The sequence below is a fragment of the Tachypleus tridentatus genome, chromosome 10, assembly GCF_004210375.1.
Source record: "Tachypleus tridentatus isolate NWPU-2018 chromosome 10, ASM421037v1, whole genome shotgun sequence".
Classification (NCBI taxonomy): domain Eukaryota; kingdom Metazoa; phylum Arthropoda; class Merostomata; order Xiphosura; family Limulidae; genus Tachypleus; species Tachypleus tridentatus.
In genome coordinates this window covers 186771425-186797551 of record NC_134834.1, presented here as the reverse complement: position 1 = coordinate 186797551, position 26127 = coordinate 186771425, and the positions used below count along the sequence as shown (strand labels likewise).

Sequence of the window (26127 nt, the reverse complement as noted above, 5' to 3'; positions counted from 1 at the left end):
TTTTCTATACGCTTTTTTAGTAACTTAGAGCGATATTCACTAAAAAAAAATTTTTCTTTGGTAGAGGATAGTTTGTTTTGGAATTTCGCGCAAAGCTACACGAGGGATATCTGCGCTAGCCGTCCCTACTTTAGCAGTGTAAGGCTATAAGGAAGGCAGCTAGTCATCATCACCCACCGTCAACAATTGGGCTACTCTTTTATCAACGAATAGTGGGATTGACTGTAGCATTATAATGCCTCACGGCTGAAAGGGCAAGCGTGTTTGGTGTGACGGGGATTCGAACCCTCGGATTATGAGTTGAGTGCCTTAACCACCTGGCCATGCCGGTCCGGCGGTATGTGCTGCTGCTGCCTAGCTACCTTCACTCTAGTCTATTGTTTCGTACTATTAAAAGTAAATAGCCTTTACACATGGTTTAATTTACTCTTTAAGTAAAACGTTACAGCCATCTATATATATATTAACAGTAACGCAAGTTCATGCTTCGATGTAGCCCGAGGCACTCAACTGAGAAAACAATTTCACTCGTTTACCTTGAAAAAGTACCATATTTCGTCAGAGCAGTAACCGCCTCGATTTTGTAAGTACATCATGACCTTTTAAGATGTAGCTGTTTCAAGCATCACATGTCACACCAATGCTACACAGCCAAAACAGCATACCATCAGTTTTCAAGGTCCGGTTGGACAGCGGTTATTGTAAACACTTATAACTCTAAAATCCAGGTTCGATTACCCATAGATAGCCCAGAGCAGGAAACAAGATCATTTTTCATATTGTTTCTAGTACCGTGATATATATGTTGAGACAAAACGAAACAAATGAAATCTGTGAACTTTTCTGCATCTATTAATTTCTATCTTTATACAGTCTTTGATTAAACCATTGATTAAATATCGTCGAATTGCTCATCTGTATTAACAAACATTATTATTATTAACCCACCATTAATAACAAAGGAGCTTTGTTTTCTGACTGTCCTCCTTCACATACGCACGCGCATACACGTCAGTCCCGGCGTGGCCATGTGGTTAGGGCGCTCGATTGGAAATCTGAGGATCGCGGGTTCGAGTCCCTGTCACACTAAACATGCTCGCCTGTTCAGCCGTTTTAAATAGTCCCACTAAATGTTTATAAAAGAGTTGGCGGTGGGTAGTGCTGCCTTCCCTATAGTCTTACACTGCTAAATTAGGGACAGATCGTCTTCGTCTAGCTTTGCGCGAAATTCAAACCAAACCACAAAAATTAGCTGCATAAACTCACTGCATACAAGGTACTGTTATTAAAAATTAGTATATATCCTCTCATAAATGAGGGGTGTTTAGAAATTCTGTAAATATTCCTTCCTGTACATCAAGTAATAACAATTTTATTCACATTAAAATATCATTTTTCTTTTTATCACTTTATATATATATATATATATATATATACATACATACACACACAACACTGGCAGTGTAACTATCGTCAGTATTTTTGAATTTCCCTTGGAATTGTGAATCAATAATTTTCTCCTTGAAAGTTCATCGGGAAAGGCCACGTAAATTTGGCTAAACGCCGTCGATCTTTCTTACCGTGTTTCTTGTTTGTTTTTTTTAATTTCGCGCAAAGTTACACGAGGGTTATCTGCGCTAGCCGTCCCTAATTTTGCAATGTAAGACTAGAGGGAAGGCAACTAGTCATTACCGCCAACTTTTTTACCAAAGAATAGTGGGATTGACGGTCCCATTATAACGCCCCCACGGCTGAAAGGGCAAGCATGGTTGGTGCGACCGGGATTCGAACCCGCGATTCTTACATTACGACTCGAACGCCTTAATCCACCTGGCCATGCCGGGCCTGCGTTGAAATGAAGAAACTGCTAATATGATTTACATGCTACAGTTAATTGTATTTTCATTAATTTAATCACTTGTTTAAAGTATGCGTTTAAAATTTAACATATTTGAAGGATTATTTTAATCTGACATGTAATTTAATAGTTTTGGAATAGCAAAATTACTACAAATTATTTTGTAATTTAAGAACTAATTACAACAAAGAAATTAATTCTACACTAACTTATTGCTTACATATTTGAATGTTTGACGAAAATAATGGGAAACATTAATCGAACATTATAATCTGAACGTCAAAAGAGCAGTTCAGTTTTAACGATGGATGGATTTCGTCATTTAATCGCAACGAATGGAAGACTATATGAAGTGAAAAACGTAACTTTTTCAATAAAATAATTACAGTTCACATTTCTTTAGTTCCGTAGTTTAAATACTACGCGTTCCACTTATAGAAAAGTAACAAAATATTATCTGACTCTTAACGTTAATAATAGTAGGTAAGCATTAGTCTTTTATAGTCCAATTTAAGCATTAGTCCTAATACATAAACGTAAAGATAAGGCTTAACTGAAACACTACTTTAATGATATCCTTTGTAATTTTTATTTCGTTTTTGTCTGCAACTCAATGTAAAAAAAAAACAAAAAAACTTAGATGATCATTGAACAACTAAAATGTAAATGAAATGATATTTAACTTATCACATTGCGACAAGAGAACATAAAAGTACTATTTGTTTTATAGTTAAGCCTAAAATACGGACGTGACGTGCAATAACTTATATTAAGACCAAGTAAGTAAAACTTCTCATGAAAAAAAAAATCTAAATCTAAATAATTTCTGAATTAATTATTTTGCTGATATATCACAGAAGTTATCAAAAAGTTAAAGAATAAAAAACAAACTTTTATAACAAATCAACATGTATATCAAAGTATTCAATATAAACAGCTGGCCTAACAACATCAATAGATCATGGTAATAGACCTTCACAATTTGGTACTGTGGTTTGTAGGGTCCATGGCGAGATACATGCAAATCTGCTGTTTCACATTTTATGTTTTGTAGTTTCTACGGGCGTTTTTTTACAAGCACATATAAATGAAACAACTTTTAATGCCCTAAAATAATCTTTCATTAATCATGAATTTACATAACTTCCGTTCAAGAGACGTGTACTCCAGCTAATATATTAATAATTAGCTATATCGTTGCAAACAAAAAACGTATGAATAATGACTTTCACACAATGATGAATTTATGTAAAACCTCTATTTATTTATTTTTCACCGCGTAAAAATGTTTCATTACCTGATTTCCTCCAAATAATGTTTCGCTTATCGGTTCATGTAGTATTATTTGCATTAAAATAATCTCATTAATAATGAATAATCTATCGCGATAAAATGGGTATTATTACATAGCGAGTGGATACTTTGTGATTTACATTTACAAAGGCACAAATTTTGAGACGTAATTATTTTGTTCAAGGTTTCTTGACATGATAATGGTTACTTTTATAATATCCAATAATACAATTTCTATACGTGTAGCAGATCTTAAAACGAAACAACCAATTGCAGCATTCCTATATCAGCGGTAAAGTGTCATAGACAAACAGAATGTTCTTTTAACTCTCCAATGTTACTTCTGTGTGGTACATTAACCGAATGTTCATCTTTTAACTCTCAAATGTTACTCGTCTGTAGTACATCAAAAGAATGTTCTTTTAACTCTCAAATGTTACTTCTGTGTGGTACATTAACCGAATGTTCATTTTTTAACTCAAATGTTACTTGTCTGTGGTACATCAAGAGAATGTTCTTTTAACTCTCAAATGTTACTTGTGGGTGGTACATCAAGAGAATATTCTTTTATCTGCCAAATGTTACTTGTATGTGGTACATCAATAGAAGGTTTTTCTAAGTCTCAAATGTTACTTGTATGTGATACATCAATAGAAGGTTTTTCTAAGTCTCAAATGTTGCTCAGGCGTGATACATCAACAAGATAGGCTTCTAACTCATAAGTGCTGAGGATATATATTTTGTATGGTGGATAAACACAAAGTTATGTTACTATTTTTAAAATTAATTACTGTAGTAATAACGCTAACACTTTTTAGATATAACAAACAAAGAAACAACAGTAACCATAAAACCCCAGTTCAAGGTGAATGTAACAAATGTTGCTAAGCTCCACTTGTTATAGCTGCTACCTAACATGTTTCATTTTTCTTCTACAGTTAAGATAAGTGGATATAACAAAAGGGTTTGTTAGTTTCCAGTCGCACGTCTACAAAAAACGACCACGTGTGCGCCCTAACTTCCCAAAACATGTTGTTAGAACTCGTTAAATTTTAGTTCTTTTGTTTAAAGTCACATCGACGCAAACTTCGCATGAAAGTTACATTTCATATATATAAAAGTTCTGCCCTACTTTCAAACACATCTTCTGTTATGAGGTCTTTAGTGGACTATTTTTAGGGAAATTGAAGATCCTTTTAACAGCGAACAACACTTCTTCAAGTGAGTTAATTTTAGGTACGACGTTTCGCTTACTTTGTTTCAAGGTTTGAAGACATGTTCCAAATATTTGATTTGGTTGTTAAACGCAAAGATACACAGTGGGCAATCTGTGTTCCTACCCACCAAGAGGATCGAAGACCGATTTTTAGCGTCATGCACCTACTGGTGTTCCACGATAATATTGTACATTAGAAAAAAACACAAACATAAGTGTCTTTATCGGGAGCTTATTTTCTTCAGGTTTCTTGTACCAATCCATAACAATCAAATAACGTGTAGGAACGTTATGCAAATTACTGTGTTATAATTTCACTTGAAACACTTGAAATTTATGGTTCAGTTGGTAAGGATCAAGTGAACAGAATGGATGTACTGTTACTTAGTGTTATATGGGAACATAAAACACTAAGTAGTGGTACACCTTACAAAGAAATATATAACACTAAATAGTATACAAGTTTTAGAATGACTGGCAAACAAATCTTCAAGACCTAGTCATCCATGACGTTTACGAACCTAATCGAAATTTTGCAAGTAAGAAAATACAGTACATAATATACAAGCAGATTAGGGTAATTTTATTATTTTTTATTGAATACTTCAGAAAGATTGACTGCTTGCTCACTAATATAATTCGTTTACTGGACTACCAATTAGTGCCTTTCTACCATAACGGGGGCTGGAATGCTAACTTCAAGAGGCAAGTTTTTAACTTACTTACCTACAAATGGTAGTACCATATTTTTTTTTATTCTTATTTTTATATTTCAATTATTATTTTCTTTACTTCGGAGAGCAGTCACCTTCTCACAACTGTCTGCAGGCAGTGAGGGGTGATGTAGATGTTTGTTTTGTTTGTTTTTGAATTTTGCGCAAAGCTACACGAGGGCTATCTGTGCTAGCCGTCCCTAATTTAGCAGTGTAAGACTAGAGGGAAGGCAGCTAGTCATCACCACCCACCGCCAACTCTTGGGCTACTCTTTTACCAACGAATAGTGGAATTGACCATAACATTATAACGCCCCCACGGCTGAAAGGGCGAGAATGTTTGGCGCGACGGGGATGCGAACCTGCGACCCTCAGATTACGAGTCGCACGCCTTAACACGCTTAGCCATGCCGGGTCTAGATGGTAGAACTAGAGCGCCAATTCGCCACAAGTCAATAGTCACTTCGCCTCATGTGGCGAATGGCGACCATGTTGCATACCGTGGGACTAGAGGAAAGGTAACTATCAAGTGGCACTCGCTATAACTTTCTAAACTAGTCTTGTCTGATCCAAAGGGGCTATTGTGTGCTTTAAAGTTTCGGGACTCATGCCCATGGACTATGGAATTTTCGGCATTTCAGTATGATACCAGTCATGGTTTTTTTTTATGTTCTGATTTTTCAAGACATTAACTAGAGATTCGGGTCATTGTGAATCAAAACTGGAGCACGGTCCCCGTGTGCCTGTGCCTAGCCAATCGCGTAATTCGATTCAACTGTCCCTTTTGCATCGCACCAAAGCCGATAAAGTGACGCAGAAAGCGTTTATGTAGAAGCGAGTCGTGAACCTCGAATCTTCGGATCGACAGTGCAAGCACGTTTACTGTCATGGAATAACTACCTCTGTGTGACACCATCGAGCTCTGAAGTTGAAATTATATATTTCTGTCGGTCAGTTAAGTCGAGCATGTAACTCTCTCTCTCTCTCTGGTATTTGGTTATATTTATGTGTATACCCAGGAGGGTCAGGTACACTCGACCTCTTCCTCCTTCCATGACTTTGTTGGAGTGGCCAGATTAATATATATTTCGATTTAAATACAGAATGGCTGGAGTGATATCATAAATTTAGTCAGGTCCTTTTCAGGACAATGTCCATTTATATTGTTATTTGATTTATTTATTATTATTATTATTTTTAATTAATAAGTCTAGAACGTAGGTGGCCTGTTTTATTTTATCTGTATTCTCGTGCTACTATTATTATTTTAAATGATTTTGTCTTAACGATCTAATGTATAGATTTAACGGAGAAAGATGTTTAGGTCTCTCTTCATTATATATGTAATACCTGTCTAGTTCGCATAACAACTCATTTTTTCGCCAATTTTTATCAAAATATTTTATTGTACTATGTAGAAGTCTATCTGGTATTGTTTGTGTATTTGAGTAATTGTGTATGAACTTTGATGAAGTGGTTTTAGGCACTCTGTATCCTGATGTAATTAGTGTATTCTGTAATGTTTGGAGTTTGGTTTGAATTTGTTTTACACTTACATTGATCCATGCAGGAGCTGCATGGAGCGGGAAGTATGTAAAAGCAGAGAAACAAATTGGCGGGTATATTCGTGGCATGTGTTCTTGCCACTAGAACCGTTTTATTCCATTATTTGTTCTTTTGTTTCACAATACTTTTGTGTAATGTGGCCATATTTTACTTTTAAATTAAATTTTGATTCACACTAGACCACTAGTGTGCAGCTTGTCAAAAATGACGGCCCAGGTATTACCCTAAAACAAACTACGCCGTGTGTATCTGAACAATAAACCTTTTCGGCGCTTGTGTATTTCATTTTATACGTAAATTCTGTTCACAAAAACGCCGAGAGGTGGCAAAAGCATTAGAAACCATTAGGCCTAAAATATGTGAAAATATCAAGACAACTGTTTTTATTTTGTTAAATCACAACTTTTAAAGTATTATTTTGCATATTTCAATAACATTTCAAAGATTCTTTTGTCTCTCATCGCCCATCCCAACTGATAGCTTCTGGTATTGCACGAAAAACATTTCGGGAAATGGCTTGTGGAAGACGAAGGATAGATTTAAAATGCTATTTTTATATGCCTTTTATTTTGTAGTTACAACGGGCTAATTAAAAAGGGGGAAAAACGTTAACAGTTGAAGTGATTTCTATCACATGTTTTTGGCTTATTGAAGTGTAACACTCTTGTTTGAAGCTGTCCAGAAAGAGTATTTTTATTATTTTTTTCGTACCTCCACCTAGACATATGTAAGCACATATGACCCGTTTTAACTCCAATCCCTAACTAAATCAGCAATAATGCTCTAATACTTCTAAACGCAGTTCCTGATAATCTTAAGTCAGATTCACATGTGAACAGAAAACACTGGATATTTTGGAAGCAGTCGGAGTGTGATTTCTTCTTGTTATTAATTACTGTTTTGGACCCGGCATGGCCAAGCGCGTTAAGGCGTGCGACTCGTAATCTGAGGGTCGCGGGTTCGCATCCGCGTCGCGCCAAACATGCTCGCCCTCCCAGCCGTGGGGGCATTATAATTTGACGGTCAATCCCACTATTCGTTGGTAAAAGAGTAGCTCAAGAGTTGGCGGTGGGTGGTGATGACTAGCTGCCTTCCCTCTAGTCTTACACTGCTAAATTAGGGACGGTTAGCACAGATAGCCCTCGAGTAGCTTTGTGCGAAATTCAAAAAAACAAACAAACAATAGTTACTGTTTAGGGAACCGAACATAATTAGATCTTTGCATAATTCTGGCACAGTTCCACTAAAACTTGAAAAAAAAATATATTGGAGTTTAAATAGCAACCAGAAACTACATAACTAATGAATAAATTCATGTTTAAAGTTAAATAGAATTATATAACTAACGCTCGAAACATTCTGGATTTGCTGAAATTAAGGACTATTTTTTAAAATTAATTGTAAGCAAGGTAGCATCACAGCAACGTAACGCTCGTTAGGGTACGCACGAGAAGTGTAGTAGAAAACGAGATACTCTGACGTCACAGGGATTTTTTTTTTTCTCTGAAAAAGTGGAATGTTCGTTCACATAAAGCAATAAACTTTGGAGATTCATAAGAAACCTACAGCATCGCATCTGAGAGACTTGTACAAATCCGGAGTGGAACACTGGGCGAGTTCTGATATAGCGAATTTAGACTGAGGTAAATGTCCTACAAACCGTTATTCATATTTAAGAAAAAAACAAACTGGTGCTATGCTGGTATTAAAATAAATATTTTTGTTGTTATCTTTTTTATTGTGACACAGTAAACGTGGCCCAGCAAGGCCACGTGGTGAAGACACTTGATTCATAATCTGAGAATCGCAGGCTCGAATCCCCGTCACCCCAAACATGCTCGCCCTTTCAGCCGTGGAGCGTTTAATGTGACGTTCAATCCCACTATTCGTTGCTAAAAGAGTAGCCCAAGAGTTGGCGGTGGGTGGTGATGTCTAAGTGCCTTCCTTCTAGTCTTACACTGCTAAATTAGAGATGGCTAGCGCAGACAGCCCTCGTGTAGCTTTGCGCGAAATTAAAAATATTGATACATGATACAATATTGATGAAATATTGATGGATGATACACGAAACGACCCTCTTAACGAGAGGTGAAATTCTCTCTCCCCCAGTTAGCACAGCAGAAAATCTGACGACTTATTACGCTAGAAACCGAGCTCCCATACCCGTGGTAAGCAAAGCACAAAAAGCCCATTGTGTAGCTTTGCGGTTAACTACAAACAACGTACCAACTAGCATCTATGCCATTTTAGTTTGGCTGGTAGTGCTAAGTTTCATATTCGTCCGAGGGAGGTGGCTAGTTGCACTTGCTTGTATTCGTATTACTGTGAAGATTTTTAAGTTTAGCCTTGCACGGAACCTCAAAACCAGTTTCTGTGCGTGAAAGTTCAGGTTTGGTTCAACCAGTCGAACACATTTTTCTCATATCTTTCGTGGTGTATTTTCGACTACAGTTTTTAATCTGAACTAAAAATAATCAAAAGTAACCCCAGTATATTTTGTTCAACAAAATTTTAGTCTACCGTTTGCAGTTTGAACTTGATACCGATAGTTCATTTATAAATGTTTTTGGGTGTTTGGGACAATGAACAGCGTTTATCTAGAGAAATTGAAAATTTTATTTTTTTATGGACAAGACAGGAAGAGATAGAATATCTCTTTTTTTTCTTAATTGGGTTACTTTGGCTGATTAAGCATATGTTAGTAAATAACTCATTGTTTCATCTCCGCAAATTCACGCTTTTTTCTCTCGTGCTTCTATGTTAGGTGTGTTCTTATTGGTTTGGATATATGACGTCAATATGACGACAATGGTTCCTTTGCTGAATAAATAGCAGGCACAGAAGCTGCTCTCAGACTAGTTTAAAGTTAGTAGGAAGCAAGAAGAAGGCAATGTCGTGTGTGAATAGGTTAATTTTGTTTTCGTTAAATATAGCAACCTTTCTTAGATTAAGTAAAATGTGCTAAACATTAGTTATGATTTTAAAAGCCATTTATTGCTTTAATATTGATCCATTTCAGTAATATTAAAATGTACAATTTTTAATTTATTTTCAGAAATGTCAAATACCCTCATGTTTATGGGATTTTAGAAGGAAGCGTGCTACGTCATGTAGTTACGGCTTCTAGTTTGGTTGTGTTGCTAATTTTGTTTATCGGCTATCATCCCGGTCTCGTCGAATTTGACCCTCAACCGTACAGGTAAGGCACAAAAGATGACCTTAGCGTTTTGACGTACGATATTAAAATATTAAGTAAAGTTTAATTTCGTATAGACCGCCAGTACAGCGGTAAGTCTATGGATTTACAACGCTAAAATCAGGGGTTCGATTCCCCTCGGTGGGTTCAGCAGATAGGTTGATATGGCTTTGCTATAAGAAAAACACACACAAATAATTTCGTACTAAAGCACTCCTGTTTCAGCAGTATCAAGCTGTTGTTTTTTGTTGTGATTACAACATCGTCGATTTCAAGTGCCTATCTCTGAAAATATTTGAGATCATGTTAAAAAGATGTTACTAATTTAACATTAAAGCATAGCATGCGAGTTATTACAGAACGGTAAACAGAATAATATTAGCAGAAGGAATTTATTCCATATTGTGTGCAAGGTGTTTGTTCAGTAGAGATCAGAAACTGAATAGCTATAGAAAACGAACCGTAAATGTTTTTTTCTGTTATGTTTTGAATATGTTTTTCTTTTCATTTGTAGACAAAGTTTGATGCAACTTAATTAAAACCAGTGTGTGTGTGTGTTTCCTTAAGGTGAATGATAACCAGATATTGTACAGTAAAGTAAACATACCCATTGTCAAATTAAAGGATTTGGGGGCGCGTTGCACTATGGGACATTTATCTTTTTCCTTAAGCTAAGACGGATATGTATATTTATGCAGCCTTAGATAACAGATCAAATTTTGTATTATTATTATTAAAAGGCTTAAATCATTCTCAGCAGGAAACACGCTGTTAGGGTAAAAATGAGGGGGAGGAGACGCCTGAGAGAGAGGGTGCTATGCAAGTGTACCGAGTGCACATTATTGGGTCTGTAGACGCCATATCTGGTTGAGAATAACGTGACAGTAAGTTGGTGTAGTAACAGTGGCAGTATTTTCAATCTATTTTGACGTTTTTTATCGTGAGCCCGTTATATATATCTTTATCTTTCTATTATTACTGTGCCCGGCATGGCCAGGTTGGTTAACGCGTTCGACTCGTAATCCGAGGGTCACGAGTTCGAATCCCGGTCGCACCAAAACATGCTCGGTGACGGTCAGTCCCTCTATTGGTTTGTAAAAGAGTAGCCCAAGAGTTGGCGGTGGGTGGTGATGACTAGCTGCCTTCCCTCTAGTCTTACACCACTAAATTAGGGACGGCTAGCGTAGATAGCCCTCGTGTAGCTTTGCGCGAAATTCAAAATAACAATTAACTGTTATTACTTGCTAAGCTTTTTGCACAATACTAGACCTTACCAAATAAGCTATTATGTGAAAAGCGTCGTCAGCAGTGGTGTGCGTCATGTCAAAATGTTATATTTTTCTTTTGTTGTGAATCTTTATGTAGGGCCCACAAAGGAAAGTTAGTTAAAAATGCGTATCAGTTTTCCAGTGACTTGCAATGCCACGCAAGTTACCTGTCCTAAACATGTACCATGACTTTTGATATGCATTCGTACTGTTAAACTGTTGAGCTAGCTTTGTTTGCGTCGTGAACGTTTGAACTTTTGTCCCACTCGAACATTTACGTTTTTACAAGTATTTAGTACTATTAAAATGAAATAACGCTGGACTCTCCTTTAGACACGTGTCATTGCACGTCTTATTCTACTTGCTAACTTTGTCAAGAAGGAAGGAAACTTAAACGTCCCCTGGCGATATTAATTTTCCGATGTATATATAGAGAAAAACAACTAGAAACTAAAATAAAATTATTGTTATGTATATACTGAAAAAAACAATCATCTTATGTCTGAGTTTCCCGTATATGGCTGTTGAACTCTCAGGGTTAAGCTTAATACAAATATTTTAGGAATATCTTGAGGAGGACATGTCTTCCCATAATTTTTGGTACATAACCGAAAGGGAACTTTACATATAAGCCATGTATGGATCATGTTCTAGTGATTACGCGTGTTAAAAGTGATAGTTCTATATTTAATCCAGGAATGAAAAGAGATTTCTCAGGTTCTTAAGGCAATCAAACACTTCTGTGCCTTTTGAAATCGATTTGAGATTCTAAGGTGAGGGCAGCGATTTGTGTGTGTGTGTGTGTGTATATATAATTCCATTATTCGGTTTGACAAGAATACGTCCTCCCCAGTGGTGCAACGGTATGTCTGCGAACTTGCGCCGCTAGAAACCGGGTTTTGATACCCGGGGTGGGCAGACCACAGATAGCCAATTGTGTAGCTTTGCGCTTAATTTCAAACAAATAAAAACAAGAGCCACCCAAGAGTTGGCGGTGGGTGGTGTTGGCAATCTTCCCTCTAGTCTGGTCTACCACTTCAAAATTGAGGACGGATAGCGCAGGTTCCCCACGAAATCGTGGCTTTGTGAAAATCTATTGAACTAGATTAGCCTGGTTTTGTTCCGACTCAACTTTGAGCAATTTTTTTTTAGTCTTTATTATTTATATTATTATTCACGAAGGATTAATATAGCAATGAAATTTAAGCCATGCTGTTGAATAAAAATCCTCTATTTAATGATATAGTATCCGATTCAGTTCAAGGGAGAAATAAATTTGATCTAAAAAGTCATTAGTTAGTAAACCCAATTGGTAAGTACTCTTCAGTGTTGGCCTGGCATGGCCAGGTGGGTTAAGGCGTTCGACTCGTAATTTGAGGGTCGCGGGTTTGAATCCCCGTAGCACCAAACATGCTCGTTCTTTCAGACGTGGGGGCGTTATAATGTGACGGTCAATCCCACTATTCGTTGGTAAAAAGAGTACCTCAATAATTGGCAGTTGGTGGTGGTGATGACTAGCTACTTTCCTTCTAGTCTTACACTGCTAAATTAGGGACGGTTAGCGCAGATAGCCCTCGTGTAGCTTTGCGCGAAATTCAAAGTAAACCAATCTTGAATGCTAATGTGTTTTAGGACCCCTTCGAGAAATGAGCCGCGAGCATTGCCGGCTTCCCACCCCTTCAATTTGCCTCGGATCGAAATGAGCACGCACCATTTACGCGTTTTTTTTTAAGAAACGTTGAACCAGCATTACAAAGACGGAAGATCAAAAAAAAAAGGTCAGAAAAACCCTATTGTCACGCAAAGAAGTTAAAAACTAGTTTAAGTTCAACTCGGAAAATCGTGTTTTATCTTTTAGTTTTATAGGTATGACAATAAACTTTGTGTACTTTTTTGCATACACAAATTGGTATTGGTCGTTTTTAGAAATAGATTAATTGTTTACTACCAAGGTAATGATTTTTCTTTTTTGTCTTTATAACCTTGTATGTCGCCCTTTCCAAATCAAAGGCTTCGTGTAACATCCATCTGTTTTGTGTGGCTTGTCTAACAACTTCAACTTCGTATGTACTTAAAAATAAAGGAAAATTCGATGATTGGAACGCGCAGAGCTTTACGATATGAAACATCATACCTGTGTGTGTTGTTTCCTAGTTACATACGTGGAAATAAATCGCGTACTTACGAACGCAGCGAAGGACGGCGGAATCAATCCTACAACAGACACTGAAGTATAAGGTAATTCCTAAGCCTGACGTCCGAACAACTGCTCTTCGCCAGACGCCATATTGGTTGCCATTCGAAAAATCACTCGTGTTGCATTTAATTTCCATTAAAATGAAAACAGTGACACGTAGCCCTAGACTTTCTCTGTGTGTATTTTTAATTGTAATAATTCTACATGGGACATAACTTGCAAAACTGTAAAACATATTTGGCTTCGAAGATATTCAGCACATGCGCTATTTCCCAGCACGCTTTTCGCTAATTGTTGACTGTGTTCGTCTGCAAGGTCGCTCACTCCCACTATATCATATTATATATCAATTATAATCAAAATAATTAAATATTTTTTTTAATTAACTTTAGTGTTAATTTTAATTACTATATGCTAACATCACACATCCATATATACAAAAATAGTTAAAAATTAGGAATTTAAAATTGCAAATATGGATTATAAAAATAGTAAGTAAACAAGGCTAGAGATACTGTAGACATTATTTACTCAAGTTACAAACCTCTATTTTGGTTTCACGCTGCTAGCTATAATCACGTTTGGCGGAGTCAAAATGTGGATTTGTGGCTGAAGTAAATAATGTCTACAGTATCTCCAGCTTTGTTTACTTACCACTTTATTATCCATATTTGTAGGATTTAAATTCCCAGTTTTTTATTTATCTTTTCTGGCTTTTTATACATAACTACAGACAAACGATTATTTTATATGGGGCCTAAATTTATTATAATGATAATAAACATGGCTAGTATCTAGCTGATACGGTTACGATGATTTACTGTATCTATGGGCTATTTGATCGCATTAGTTCGAGATGTGAAATGTTAAACTGCAGCTGGAAATTGTCATGGAGATTTGTTTGACAGTACAGTAAGTATAGTCTGTGTGTACTTAAGCTCTCTCTATATATAATTCGTGGCAATTGACAAATGTATGCCTAGACTGACACAACATCTACTAAGCATTTATAAACTTTATACCAGTTGAAAAGCAGCTTTTGAAAATAAAGCATCGATTTAAATAGATCTTAGTGTTTTTCAAAGTAACTTAACTATGAATATGTGTAATATAAATAATATTATGTGTATGGATTTTTTAACTTCTTCACTTCATACAATATAAGAGTTGTCTCCCTAAAGATACCGATTGCATAGTGTGCAAAGCATTGAGTATTTATATCTAGTTTTCATCTACTCATTCCTCTTTCATCGTGCACTTAAGTTTTTTGTGGCTGGTAATTCCTGCTTCACCTTGTACTTACTCCTTTTAAAGGAATCAATATCAGATATTTGTAAGAAGAGTGAAGAGACACAAGTCTCTAACCTCGGGCTATCTTCGATGATAGAATTAAATTTAAGTTGAAGCAGTTTAACGTTTCAAAGTTCGGCGGCAGTGAAAACTTTGTTAATAAGTTTCTCGTGATCTTTCGATATTAAAGAATATTCACTTCCGCCCAATCTTTAATATCGTTTGTGAGAGTATTTTTATACCCAATATTCGAATTTTTGTAGCAATGGCCAAGTGGTTAAGACCCTGACTCGTAATCTGAGAGTCGCGGGTTCGAATCCCCGTGACATGAAATATGCTTGCCCTTTAAGTTGTAGGGACATTATAATGTTATGGTCAATCCCACTGTTCGTTGATAAGAGTAGCCCAAGATTTGGCAGTGGGTGGTGATAACTAGCTGCCTTCTCTTGTGTCTTACACTGCTAAATTAGGGTCTGCTAGCGCAGATAGCCCTCGTGTAGGCTTGCGCGAAATTAATAAACAAACGAATTTGCCTGTTACGGATCGAAATCGGAGGTGCATGATGAGAGCATTTCAGGTTTAAGTCTACAGCCCCCCCCCTCCCCAGTGGAACAGAGGACTCATAACTCTAGAAACCGTGTTTCGATACCCGTGGTGGGCAGAGCACAGTTTTCCCCATTATGTGGCTTTGTGCTTAACTGCAAAGAAACCTCAATTTTGAGGCCTATCGTGTAGCGGTAGTTCGTCAAGTTTCCACGTTTAAATGGCAGCTTTCAAAGTAGACTTAAGATGTTGTTTTCGATGTAATTTAAAGACGTAATATCTTCGTAGTGTTCTTTAGTAGAGAATGCATTAACATTTCAGTAAATAACGCTCGAGACCGAGAAAAAGTTGGTCGAGTCGTGTAGAAAATTCTGTTGCAGTATTTAAGGTTGAAGACCTCGAAGATGCTCTGTTTAATGTGCAAATCTAATATTAAAAAAAACAAACAACAACTATTTATCACTTGTTAGTAATTGACAGTTTAGTTACTAAGCGAGGTAATCGTGAGTTTTTATTTGAGGAACTCAAGTGTATCAGAACTTGCAATGCCTGTTTCAATCCTACACAAATAAGGTTTGTACAAAAAATATAAAGACTCTGCAGATAGCCCGATGTGGCTCTGCTATAACACACACACACACACACACACACACACACAAATAATTTTCATATAAATCCATTAACTTGTCCATCTTGACGCAGCCTAGTTTTTTAAACAAAAAATAAATTTGAAAACTACATTGTCAACATGAACAGGCTTACAGTTTTTACACAATAACAAACATTGTAATAAGTATTTAGCTAAGTGTTCTTAACAAGGATTCTTGCATTGGAATGCTAGTTAAGACGTTGAGTATGGGAAATTAAACTTCTGTAAATATTATAACTATCAAATAATTTCTTAAAATAACGATAAATAAACTGAAATAAAAGGATAAGTCTTTGAAAACGAAATTCAGATAGCGCTGCATGAGAGTAGGACAATAAAAGTTCATATTGCCTCACCCACAAAGTTACAACATTTACTAATTAATATACTGAGCGTACAATCGTTGAAATAAACAAAAAATAGATTTATGAAAAACTGTAAATATCTGAGTTTGGAGTTGTTAATATGTTTAGTGTTAGGCCTAATCTGGTATATCATTTTAGAAACTGCTTGGGCACGAATTGGCCCTCTAGTAGAATACAGATTTCGAAGCTGTCAACTCGGATCCGAATCCATGCGATATTACAAATTCTCTCCCCAACCCCTCCCACACACGCGTGCACTTTTAAGCTATGAGTACGTCTTTATAATAAGACTGGAGTCAGTGGGAGATATAAGTTGTTACTATATCGCATATAAATAATTCAAGATGTGTTAATTCCTGGATGTCTCATTAATACGTAATAACTTGACCAAATGTTACTGTGTTTTACCCTTACCCGAAGCAGTCAATTACTACAGATATTCCCAAACATTTCAAGCTCGTGACACCCACCTGAGTTCCGGTGTAATTCTCATGTTCTAATGCTAGCATAGGGAGATGAGTTACTGGTCAAATATCTTTCAGTGAAGTTTAGTACAGAAAGCTTGGTTTTCTAATAATACTAGTTATCATTTACTGAACCAGATTTGACCGAGTTACTGAAATTGTTTAATGTCATTCTAACACGTTAATAGTTTCCATGTATTGGACCAAGGAAAAGGGTGTAAGGTTGAACTTTTGTCAGTTATCACTCGAGTAAACAAGCTACGGTTGAGCGCTAGTCGTTGTTATTACAACAATAAACATTTGTATTAAAATAATCGCATATAATGATGTTCAGTCACTTCCATTGTAATATTCTGTGTGTTTCCAATCAACAGGAGACAGATTTCCTGGGGATTAATTAAAAATACACTTGGTATTTATGGATAGATTAAAGCCACATACGAGAGCATGATTCATAACAATAATTTAGTTCAAAAGTATTGTTGGCTGCAAAACGTACCATGTATAGGTTACGCCTAAGGTTTTACTACCTTAGGTAGGCTATGCTCAAGATAACCAAAAGATTCGACCAGTAAGAACACCATGATGTGAAAACATAGATCTTGGTGACCTTATTTTGATGTGTATCTTTAGTGGTATTTCACAGAGTGAGATTTCTATGTCTTGATCTTGTTCTTATGAGTTGGTACTCAGGTGAATGGCTTGTTTATTAATAAGTTGTAAAATACCAGTTATCGGTGGTTATGTTTCTGAACTTACTCCGTTAAAAACTACTCTAAACAGAGGATATGTTACTGTGGCCTTATTTTACTGATGTGTGAAGTGATTTATGTACGTTTTGATCAAATAAAAGGGGGCATATAAACTGTGTTGATTGGTTTATATCTTCTAGTCCTTTCCAGAACTGGTCGTATCGTCGTTCTTCTGTGATGGTTACAAACTTGTGTTGTATCACGTTTTTTCCTTAATGACTTACAGTAACGATGTGGATTAAAATGTTTCTCTGGTTTTTCTTTTTTCAGATATTTTTACTCTAAAATTAAGAACGCACAATTTTGATCTCCTGTTTTCTTTGTTTTATTTAAGTGTAATTTTATTTATTCGGTTTGCTGTTCTCATTTGTATCTTCACACCCACGTAAGCACAAATGAATTCAAGTTCTCACCGTTCTGTTTATTTGTTTTTTTAATTTTGCATGAAGCTACACGAGGGTTTTCTGCGCTAGCCGTCCCTAATTTAGCAGTGTAAGACTAGAGGGTAGTCATCACCACTCACCGCCAACTCTTGGGGACCTCTTTTACCAACGAATAGTGGGATTGACCGTAACTTTAGAATGCCCCCACGGCTAAAAGAGCGAGCATGTTTGGTGTGACGGGGATTCGAACTTGCGACCCTGGGATTACGAGTCGAATGCCTTAACCACCTGGCCATGTCGGGCTCTCGCCCCTCTGACAACAACTGGTGCTAATGTTGAAATTATTAAACTATACAGTTTATCAGGGAGACGAAAAATAATTCTTGTGGTGGTTTACGGATCTACAACGCTATAATTGTGTAGTTTTGCACTCCAAATACAACAACAACAAGTATTCTTACCAGAAGAGGAAAACGTAATTTGTAAGTTTAATTTAAGTACTTAATTTACGTATTACAGTTAGTACGGCAACTTATTATTCAATAAAATATTTCGAATGTTTAAACAAGACCCTACTGTTAAACGAGAAATAATGTTTTACTATTGGGTTGAGGAATAATTCGTGAGCGTTTTTTTCAAGTGAACAAAATATATTCATAAATGAAACGCTTTCGCAAATTATTTCATGTCATTTGGTAGATAATTTTTTGCTCTAATAGATGGTGTGTTTGATTTTCATATGTCTTTAATTTTTGCTTTCATTTTCAGCTCATTAAATGGAATGTCAAGAGGACAAAATCGAGCATTTTCGACACCATCTGCTTTTCGCATTTAATTTCTTGCAATTTCGTTTACAACAATGCATACTATATACCTAGGTATTACATGAAATAAAGTATCATATGTTTTGGGTGTAATGTGTTCATGCATTGAAGTATTGTATAGTCTTGCATGTAATGCTTGAATGAAATTATTTAAAAACGCTCACGAATTATTCCTCAACCTAATAGATGTATAGAATTTATATGTACCATTAGTTGCATAGTTGGATTTCTAACCAAGAAAAAGGTAAAACTGCATTCAAGTATATTTTTATGTAATGTCATTTGATTCATGTTATGTTGGATGAAGTTCATGCGTCCTTGAAGCCTCACTAGCTTCTTGGTGGCTGTGAAGAGGATCCCAACAACAGTTAAAACATGTAAGTTTACCCCACGGACCCCAGAAATATAAAGAAATCGATTTGCATGTTAAGGTAGTAATTCAACGAGTAAATATGTATCGTAAGTATAGCCTATATAAATATAACTTTTTGTTTCTCATGAAAGTCATCAGTAAATGATCAGCACATGTTTGACTGATTCTTATATATTCTAGTGTTAACTTACCAACTTCGTTTGAGGGCCCCCTGGCGATTAACGAAAAACTCAGCGAAGCAGAACACTTGTTTACTGGAAAGCTGCAAGGACCAGAATCGATAGCCTTCTATAACGGTAAAAGAATTGTGTATTATTAGTTCTAAATAGTTAGTGGATACATGTATTGTGTTAATTCGACTTGTTATCTGAGGGTCCCGGGTTCGAATCCCCGTCGCACCAAACATGCTCGCCCTTTCAGCCGTGGAGGCGTTATAATGTGTCAGTCAATCCAATTATTTATTGGTAAAAGAGTAGCTTGGCGGTGGGTGGTGATGACTAGCTGCCTTCCTTCTAGTCTTACACTACTAAATTAGGGACGGCTAGCGCAGATAGTCCTCGTGTAGCTCTGCACGAAATTCAAAAACAAACAAAAACAATAGTCGTGTATTAAGACCGATACATCTGGTTCTACTACAAACAGTGGTGTGGTATAGTAATTATAGTCGTGTATTAAGACCGATACATCTGGTTCTACTACAACCAGTGGTGTGGTATAGTAATTATAGTCGTGTATTAACACTGATACATCTGGTTCTACTACAACCAGTGGTGTGGTATAGTAATTATAGTCGTGTATTAAGACCGATACGTCTGGTGCTACTACAACCATTGATATTGCCCATTCGGATTGATTTTGCACCAATTCTTTGCGATTGGTGTTAGTACCCCTTGCTGAACCTTCAGCAAAAAAAAACAAAAAAAAACAAAGAATTATAATTGAATAATTAAAAATTATTAATATAATTAAATAAGATTAATCAAACGAAAAGGTACTCTTACTGTACATATCTAAAAGGCTTAATAGTCACAACTGGATTTTTACATTATTTTCGTTTAGTTCTAGACGATAACGAAAAGAACAGTACGAAATTCCATTTTGGGATCACCGTTAAATTCCTTGGACACTTGGACGCAGCAGTCGTGACCCGGTGGCCCGTGGACAAGTCTGCGGGCTTATAATTTTAAAAATCAGGGTTTATTTGATAAACACGGATGACACAGCACTGATAGCTAGCTCATTGTGTAGCTTTGTACTTAGCAACAAACAACGACAGTTATAAGTTGATTTTGACTTACTACAACCGTAAGGTACCTGTTTCTATACTGAATCGGGTGTTTGCAGCTGGTATTCCGCATTCCAGTTGGTATGCATTGCACTTTTATCAAGGGAATTTGAAGTAATGTTTTTGTTGCTGTTTTCTAGGTGAAGCCCCTTTTTCCTGCAATCGGGTAACAAACTTAACACATTTGGAAATAATCTGTAAGAAATCCTGTACAAGGTCCTGGCATGGTCTGGTGGTTAAGGCACTTGACTCTAAATCCGAGGGTCGGTGATTCGAATCCCCGTTACACCAAACATGCTCGCTCTTTTAGCCGTGGGGGCATTCTAAAGTGACGGCCAATCCCACTATTTGTTAGTAAAAGAGTAGCCTAAGAGTTGGCGGTGGGTGGTAATGACTAGTTACCTTCCCTTTAGTCTTAGTTAGTTAGATAGTTATCACCATCAAGGAACATAGGGGCGCAATCGCTTGCTGATTCTTCAACAGGTATTTAAGTGAGTAGGTTGTTAGCCCGCTGCACCGAGCCGTCCCTAATTTAGTAGTGTAAGACTAGAGGGAAAGCAGCTAGTCATCACCACCCACCGCCAACTCTTGGGATACTCTTCTACCAACGAATAGTGGGATTGACCGTACATTATAACGCCCCCACGGCTTGGAGGGCGAGCATGTTTTTAGCGCGACGCGGGCGCGAACCCGCGACCCTCGGATTACGAGTCGCACGCCTTACGCGCTTGGCCATGCCAGGCCCCCTTTAGTCTTACATTGCTGAATTAGGGACGGCTAGCGCAGATAGTCCTCGTGTAGCTCAAAAACAAACAAGCTTCGGAAATACTATGGTAAATTCGATGGTTACATCTTTATAAACTTGTGAATCAGTGATATTTATAATAATAGTAATATAAGAACTAATTGAATAATCAATAATAAATTTTATAGCGTCGATACTCTGTATTCTTCACACTCGTCTATAAATACGCGATTATTGTGTAAATAAATGACATCTTAAAACACCGTACATTACTGGTTAAACTGGTTGATATTAGTAGTAGCTTGCGTTTTTTTTTTCCTTAACGTGAACCAAGAATTATTTGAGATCTAGTCGTAAGTTACACTGCACAACAAAGTTTTTACTTCTTGAACACTGTTGGGTGTTCCTTATAGATATTTGGCTGCTGATCACGAAAATCACATCCAAATTTGCCCATCACGTATCGTTTCATCGAAATCTTCAGTTTCACCAGGACATTGCTACAATGGAGAAATGATATCAGGGCAACTGGAATCCGTCAATGCTTGCTGACTACTGTTGGACACTGCAACGTGGTGCGCCGGACATTGAATACAAACGAAAATCAGGAGCAAAATACTTTTAATTATGTTGAACTTAATAGTGTATTAAAAACATAAACGCAATTAAATATGTTATTGCTGGTAAACAGTTAACTGTCTATTTCTCAGAGTTCCTACGTCATGAAGCAAAACCAAAACTATATTTGTGCATACCCACCAGGTACCTGTCACTTGTTTGTTTGTTTGTTTTGGAATTTCGCACAAAGCTACTCGAGGGCTATCTGTGCCAGCCGTCCCTAATTTAGCAGTGTAAGACTAGAGGGAAGGCAGCTAGTCATCACCACCCACCGCCAACTCTTGGGCTACTCTTTTACCAACGCCGGTACCTGTCACAATCAGCAAAAACTTTTCAGGAAGCAAAACTTTTCAAAAAAATTGTTATGCAGTGTTATCATACGTGTATGCTTTGTAACTCTTTTTGTCCTGCCAATGTTCAAGTGCCTTGCAACATCCTTTAAGCAAAAAATACGGCGGACTTGATATATGTACTGTAGATCAATCGAGTTTAGTTCTCTTTCAAAGTAAATGCCTAAATTCATGCTCTAATTAGAAAACGTCATAAATTTAAATCAAACCAGCCTTATTTTACGAAATTTGAAAGTGCAAACTTTCCACTTCCTTGATCGACCGTACTCTACGAAAATCATTCTTCAGTTTTTGCTTCTTTGTTGCCACAAATGTAGACAATGCTGCATCCATTTACCATGCGTATCGAAACCAATTATGAGCCCGTAGTTTTACCGCTGAGCTATGGTGGTTCTCGCTTCTTATGACATCGACTCTGCAAAGTTCTGTTGCGAGAGAGAGAGAGAGAACGGAAACAAGAGAGTCAAAGAAACAAACTTTCCTCACGAGATGTCACCTAGCGATAATTTATTTCTCGTTTCTTCCCGTGGCATCTATTACCAAATAATTTATTCAGAATTAGTATTTCCTAGTGACCTTCAGAGATGGTGTGGTAAACGTCAAGTCTTGGCTGAACAAGTAACTTAAGGAAACATTAATGGGACTCGTAAAACCAGTAAGATTTGTTACGCCACAACCCTTGTTTATTCTGCATACATTGAAGAAAGCTAACGTGTAGAACAAAAGCGTCGAACAAAGTAGTTAAGAGTGTCTGTAAAACTGCACAGTATTTTAAACTAAAACCTAAGTTTCATGGGAAAGTTGTTTGTCCAGTTACAATAGCAGCCTACGCTATGGCGTCTCACGAAGTGCCCTGCTGAGAGTACTGGAGTTTTAAAGTAGTTCACTGACGGGGCTGGTGAGCTCTAACATCTGTGTGGCCTGCTGATAGCCTCAGTTAGTACTAACATGAATGAAAGTGTATGCGAATTAAGCCTAAAATTCCGTGCAGGTAACTTGTAAGCGAGAGTAAAGTTGGTTCTTTCTGAGATGATTGTAGTTTGTTGCTACATGATGTTTTCTGGAGCATTATAATAGTTTCTTTAGTATCCCACTTGTTACACCAGGGGGTCTGAAATGAAATGAGACATTGGCAAGTTTTTATAATAAATAATCATCTTTTTTCCTTGTTCTAAATTCGTATCTAAACCTTTCTTCTTGCTCTAAGTTTTTATCTTTCTGAAGGTTCCCCTGTTGAGGACGTAGTACCACCTGCTGGCTGTTATATCTCATAACGCCCCACAGGGGCGTAGCCAAGAGGGGGTTTGGGGGATAACACCCATGGACCCTAACTTTTTAGACAAGTTCAGTTGCCACCTATGAAGTTTCATAAGGATCCGTGATTGCATGACAGATAATTTCACACACAACAAATGGTCAAATACAAATTTCTGATTGAACACTTTTAATACAGCAAGTTTTTTCAGAACTAGAGAAATACAATCGAATATCTATGAAAGGCTCAAACGCCAGTTCGTTCTTGCCAGGACATCTACAACACAGTTTGGTTCAACTTTAATATCACGGTGAATGTATAATGAGGCCTGTTCATTTAATCAATCTTCAGTGGTGATATTTCTCAAATACGTTTTGAGTCTTCTGAGAGTTGAAAACGAACGCTCCACTGAGCTCGTTGACACAAGCAGTGTAGCATATACTTTCAACAGACGAGACATGACTGGAAACATTTCTGTATTGCACATTGCATATGCATCTTTGACATTTTTTTTGGTCTGTTTTTTGCAAGTGATTTGTACCAAACCCTAAGTTCACCTACTGTAGCTAGTGAAGTGCTGTCAATATCAGCCTTGTATATATTGACCAACTCTTTAATTTGGTCACATTGTTGTGCTGTAGGTTCTGACCGTTCTGTGGTAGATCCTGATGGTAGTAGACACATGAAGTTTGTAAGGAGAGTTTTGTGACTGGACAGACGGTCACATATTTGTGAAAGAAAGTGATCAACAAATGATACAAATACAACAATACGAAAGTATTCCTCAGGGCTAGTGGTTTGTGGGTTAACACGGTACATCTGTCTTTTAGCCTGCCTTGGCATTATGATGTCAATTTGAAGTTCACTACACAGAGTTTGAGCCTCACAGAAAATGTTGTTAAATTCATTCACAGTATTATTTCTGAGTTGATTAAATCTACCACTATTTCTGCGTGATGCATCGCAGCACCTAAATCAGTGTTCTGTTGCTGCGGTAAGTTGCACAGAGGTAAACTAAAGGAAAACAATTTAGCAATGGTAAGTAGAGTGATGATGAATTCTGGCTGTGTTATAGAACACAACAATTGATTGGCTTGCATGGCAGAATCTCTGTCTTGCCAACCTGATATGGTCTCAAGGGCATCTGTAACTGCATGGATTAATTCTAGAAAGACAGTGACTGAGTCATGCCTCTCAACCCACCGGGTGGGGCAGAGACCTTTCAAACATTTTTTTCGATTCAGTTGCTTTATTCTCCACCGAAAGAGCCAAAACGTGCTTTCGTTTGGTTGTATTTAGAAAGTTTTCAATGCTAGAAATTACTCCCATGCAATTTCGCACAGAAACTTCTTTACAAGCATCAGAAATTGCCAAGTTTAGGGAATGGGCACTGCAGTGTACATTGTATGCAAGTGGGAATTTATCAGTTATGTGTCTCTGGACACCATTGAATTTCCCACTCATAGAGGCAGCACCGTCGTATCCTTCTCCTCGCAGGTAAGCCATGTCAATACCATATTTTTGTCAGATTGCTTATGATAACATCAGCCAAGTTTCTGCCTGTCACATCATAAACAGGTATAAATTGCAAAAAATCTTCTCTCATTGCAACAGAGTTGTCATTGGCATGCAAATATTTAACACACAGCGAAAACTGTTCAATGCCTGAAATATCTGTTGTTTCATCAGCTAATATTGAGAAACACTTTGCAGCATTAACCCTGTTGACCAAAGCATCAAGAACATGAGTATTACAGGCATTGATGATTTCATTTTGAATTTGAGGACTCAGATACATAGCATTTCTCTTTGTACTCTTAAGGGTCGCTGAAAGCTTGATATCACCCTTTGCTCTGTAACGAAAAATTGCCCGAAAATTCCCATCATTATTGATTAGTTTCACCAACAAACATTGGACCAGAATCATATTTTCCTCTCAAAGCTAAACCCTGTCTCTCACACAGCTATACAGTATCAATAAGAGGCATTAAATATTGCCGGTTCTTGCTTGTAAGTTGCATCAAGCTGCAAGTGCATAGATGAACTTGTGTTTACGACCTGTAGAAAATTGTTAGCTTTTTTCTTTGCTGTCTTGGTGGTACTGTTTCAATTCATGTGCCTTGAAGTCTTCAACAGCCTTCTTCCAGTTTGTGTATGGAAATTTCACTAGTTGTCCCAATTTCTGGCTTCCAACACCAGTACCATCAGGAGCAAAAAGACAGCAGTACTTGCAGAAAGCACCATTTGCATGTTGACTATAGAGTAGTCATCTCCACTGAACGAACGATGAAAGCCAACGATGCTGAAAACGCAGCTTTCTTGGACCACACTGGGGGAAAGCATATCTCCCTGGCTTCCAGGCATTCTCAAGGAGGCATTTTTTGGTTTCAGCGTCTATTTAAAAGAGACAGAAAGATATAGTTCTAATTAAGTTATTTTGCACATAGGAAAGTTTGTTATGAGAGTACAATAACCTTGAAGAGAAAGGCTTAGAGCTGTACTTCACAGATCGGGCCTAACATCCTGTGGCTGTAGGCCTACGATCACTAGCAGCAATGAATATTCAGTCTAAAACTCATCAGTGTTTGCATGAAGTTTAATACAAAATTAATATAATGAGGAGTCGACTTACCTGTTTACCAATGCTGACATCATCAGAAATGTAATTCCAATGTCCCAGACTGGACCTGAGATGGTAGTGGCAGGACTGGTAGAAGGCCACGGTGATGACTCTGGCAATTCAGTTGACAATTTTGAGTCAACCTGATTGGCTGCAGCAGATTGACCAGGTTCAGCCTCATGAATAGGTTTAAAGAACCCTTGCAATGTCTTTTGCTTTTTCAGACTTGACATAGTGAATGATTGTTTATCGCAACTTCTGTTTGTTTACGTCACATTCACAGTACCATTGGCGCCATCTATAG

General features: G+C 37.1%; 1 protein-coding gene and 1 long non-coding RNA gene across 5 annotated transcripts in view; one reads left to right on the top strand and one right to left on the bottom strand.

The window, feature by feature from the left end:
* Window positions 1–26127, bottom strand: part of LOC143231145 (uncharacterized) — a 43684-nt gene that overhangs the window by 10591 nt on the left and 6966 nt on the right. The window lies entirely within an intron of this gene.
* LOC143231144 (adipocyte plasma membrane-associated protein-like) overlaps window positions 9415–26127 on the top strand; it is a 31660-nt gene continuing 14947 nt past the window's right edge. For 2 of the 4 annotated variants that reach the window (XM_076465781.1, XM_076465783.1), the window contains exons 1-3: window positions 9416–9553; window positions 9702–9845; window positions 19131–19246. In XM_076465781.1, coding sequence (XP_076321896.1) covers window positions 9537–9553; window positions 9702–9845; window positions 19131–19246 — 277 coding nt within the window. In that variant the 5' untranslated portion in view covers window positions 9416–9536. Of the gene's footprint in view, window positions 9554–9701; window positions 9846–19130; window positions 19247–26127 lie in introns of all 4 variants that reach the window. The other 2 variants (XM_076465782.1, XM_076465784.1) reach the window with 2 other exon arrangements.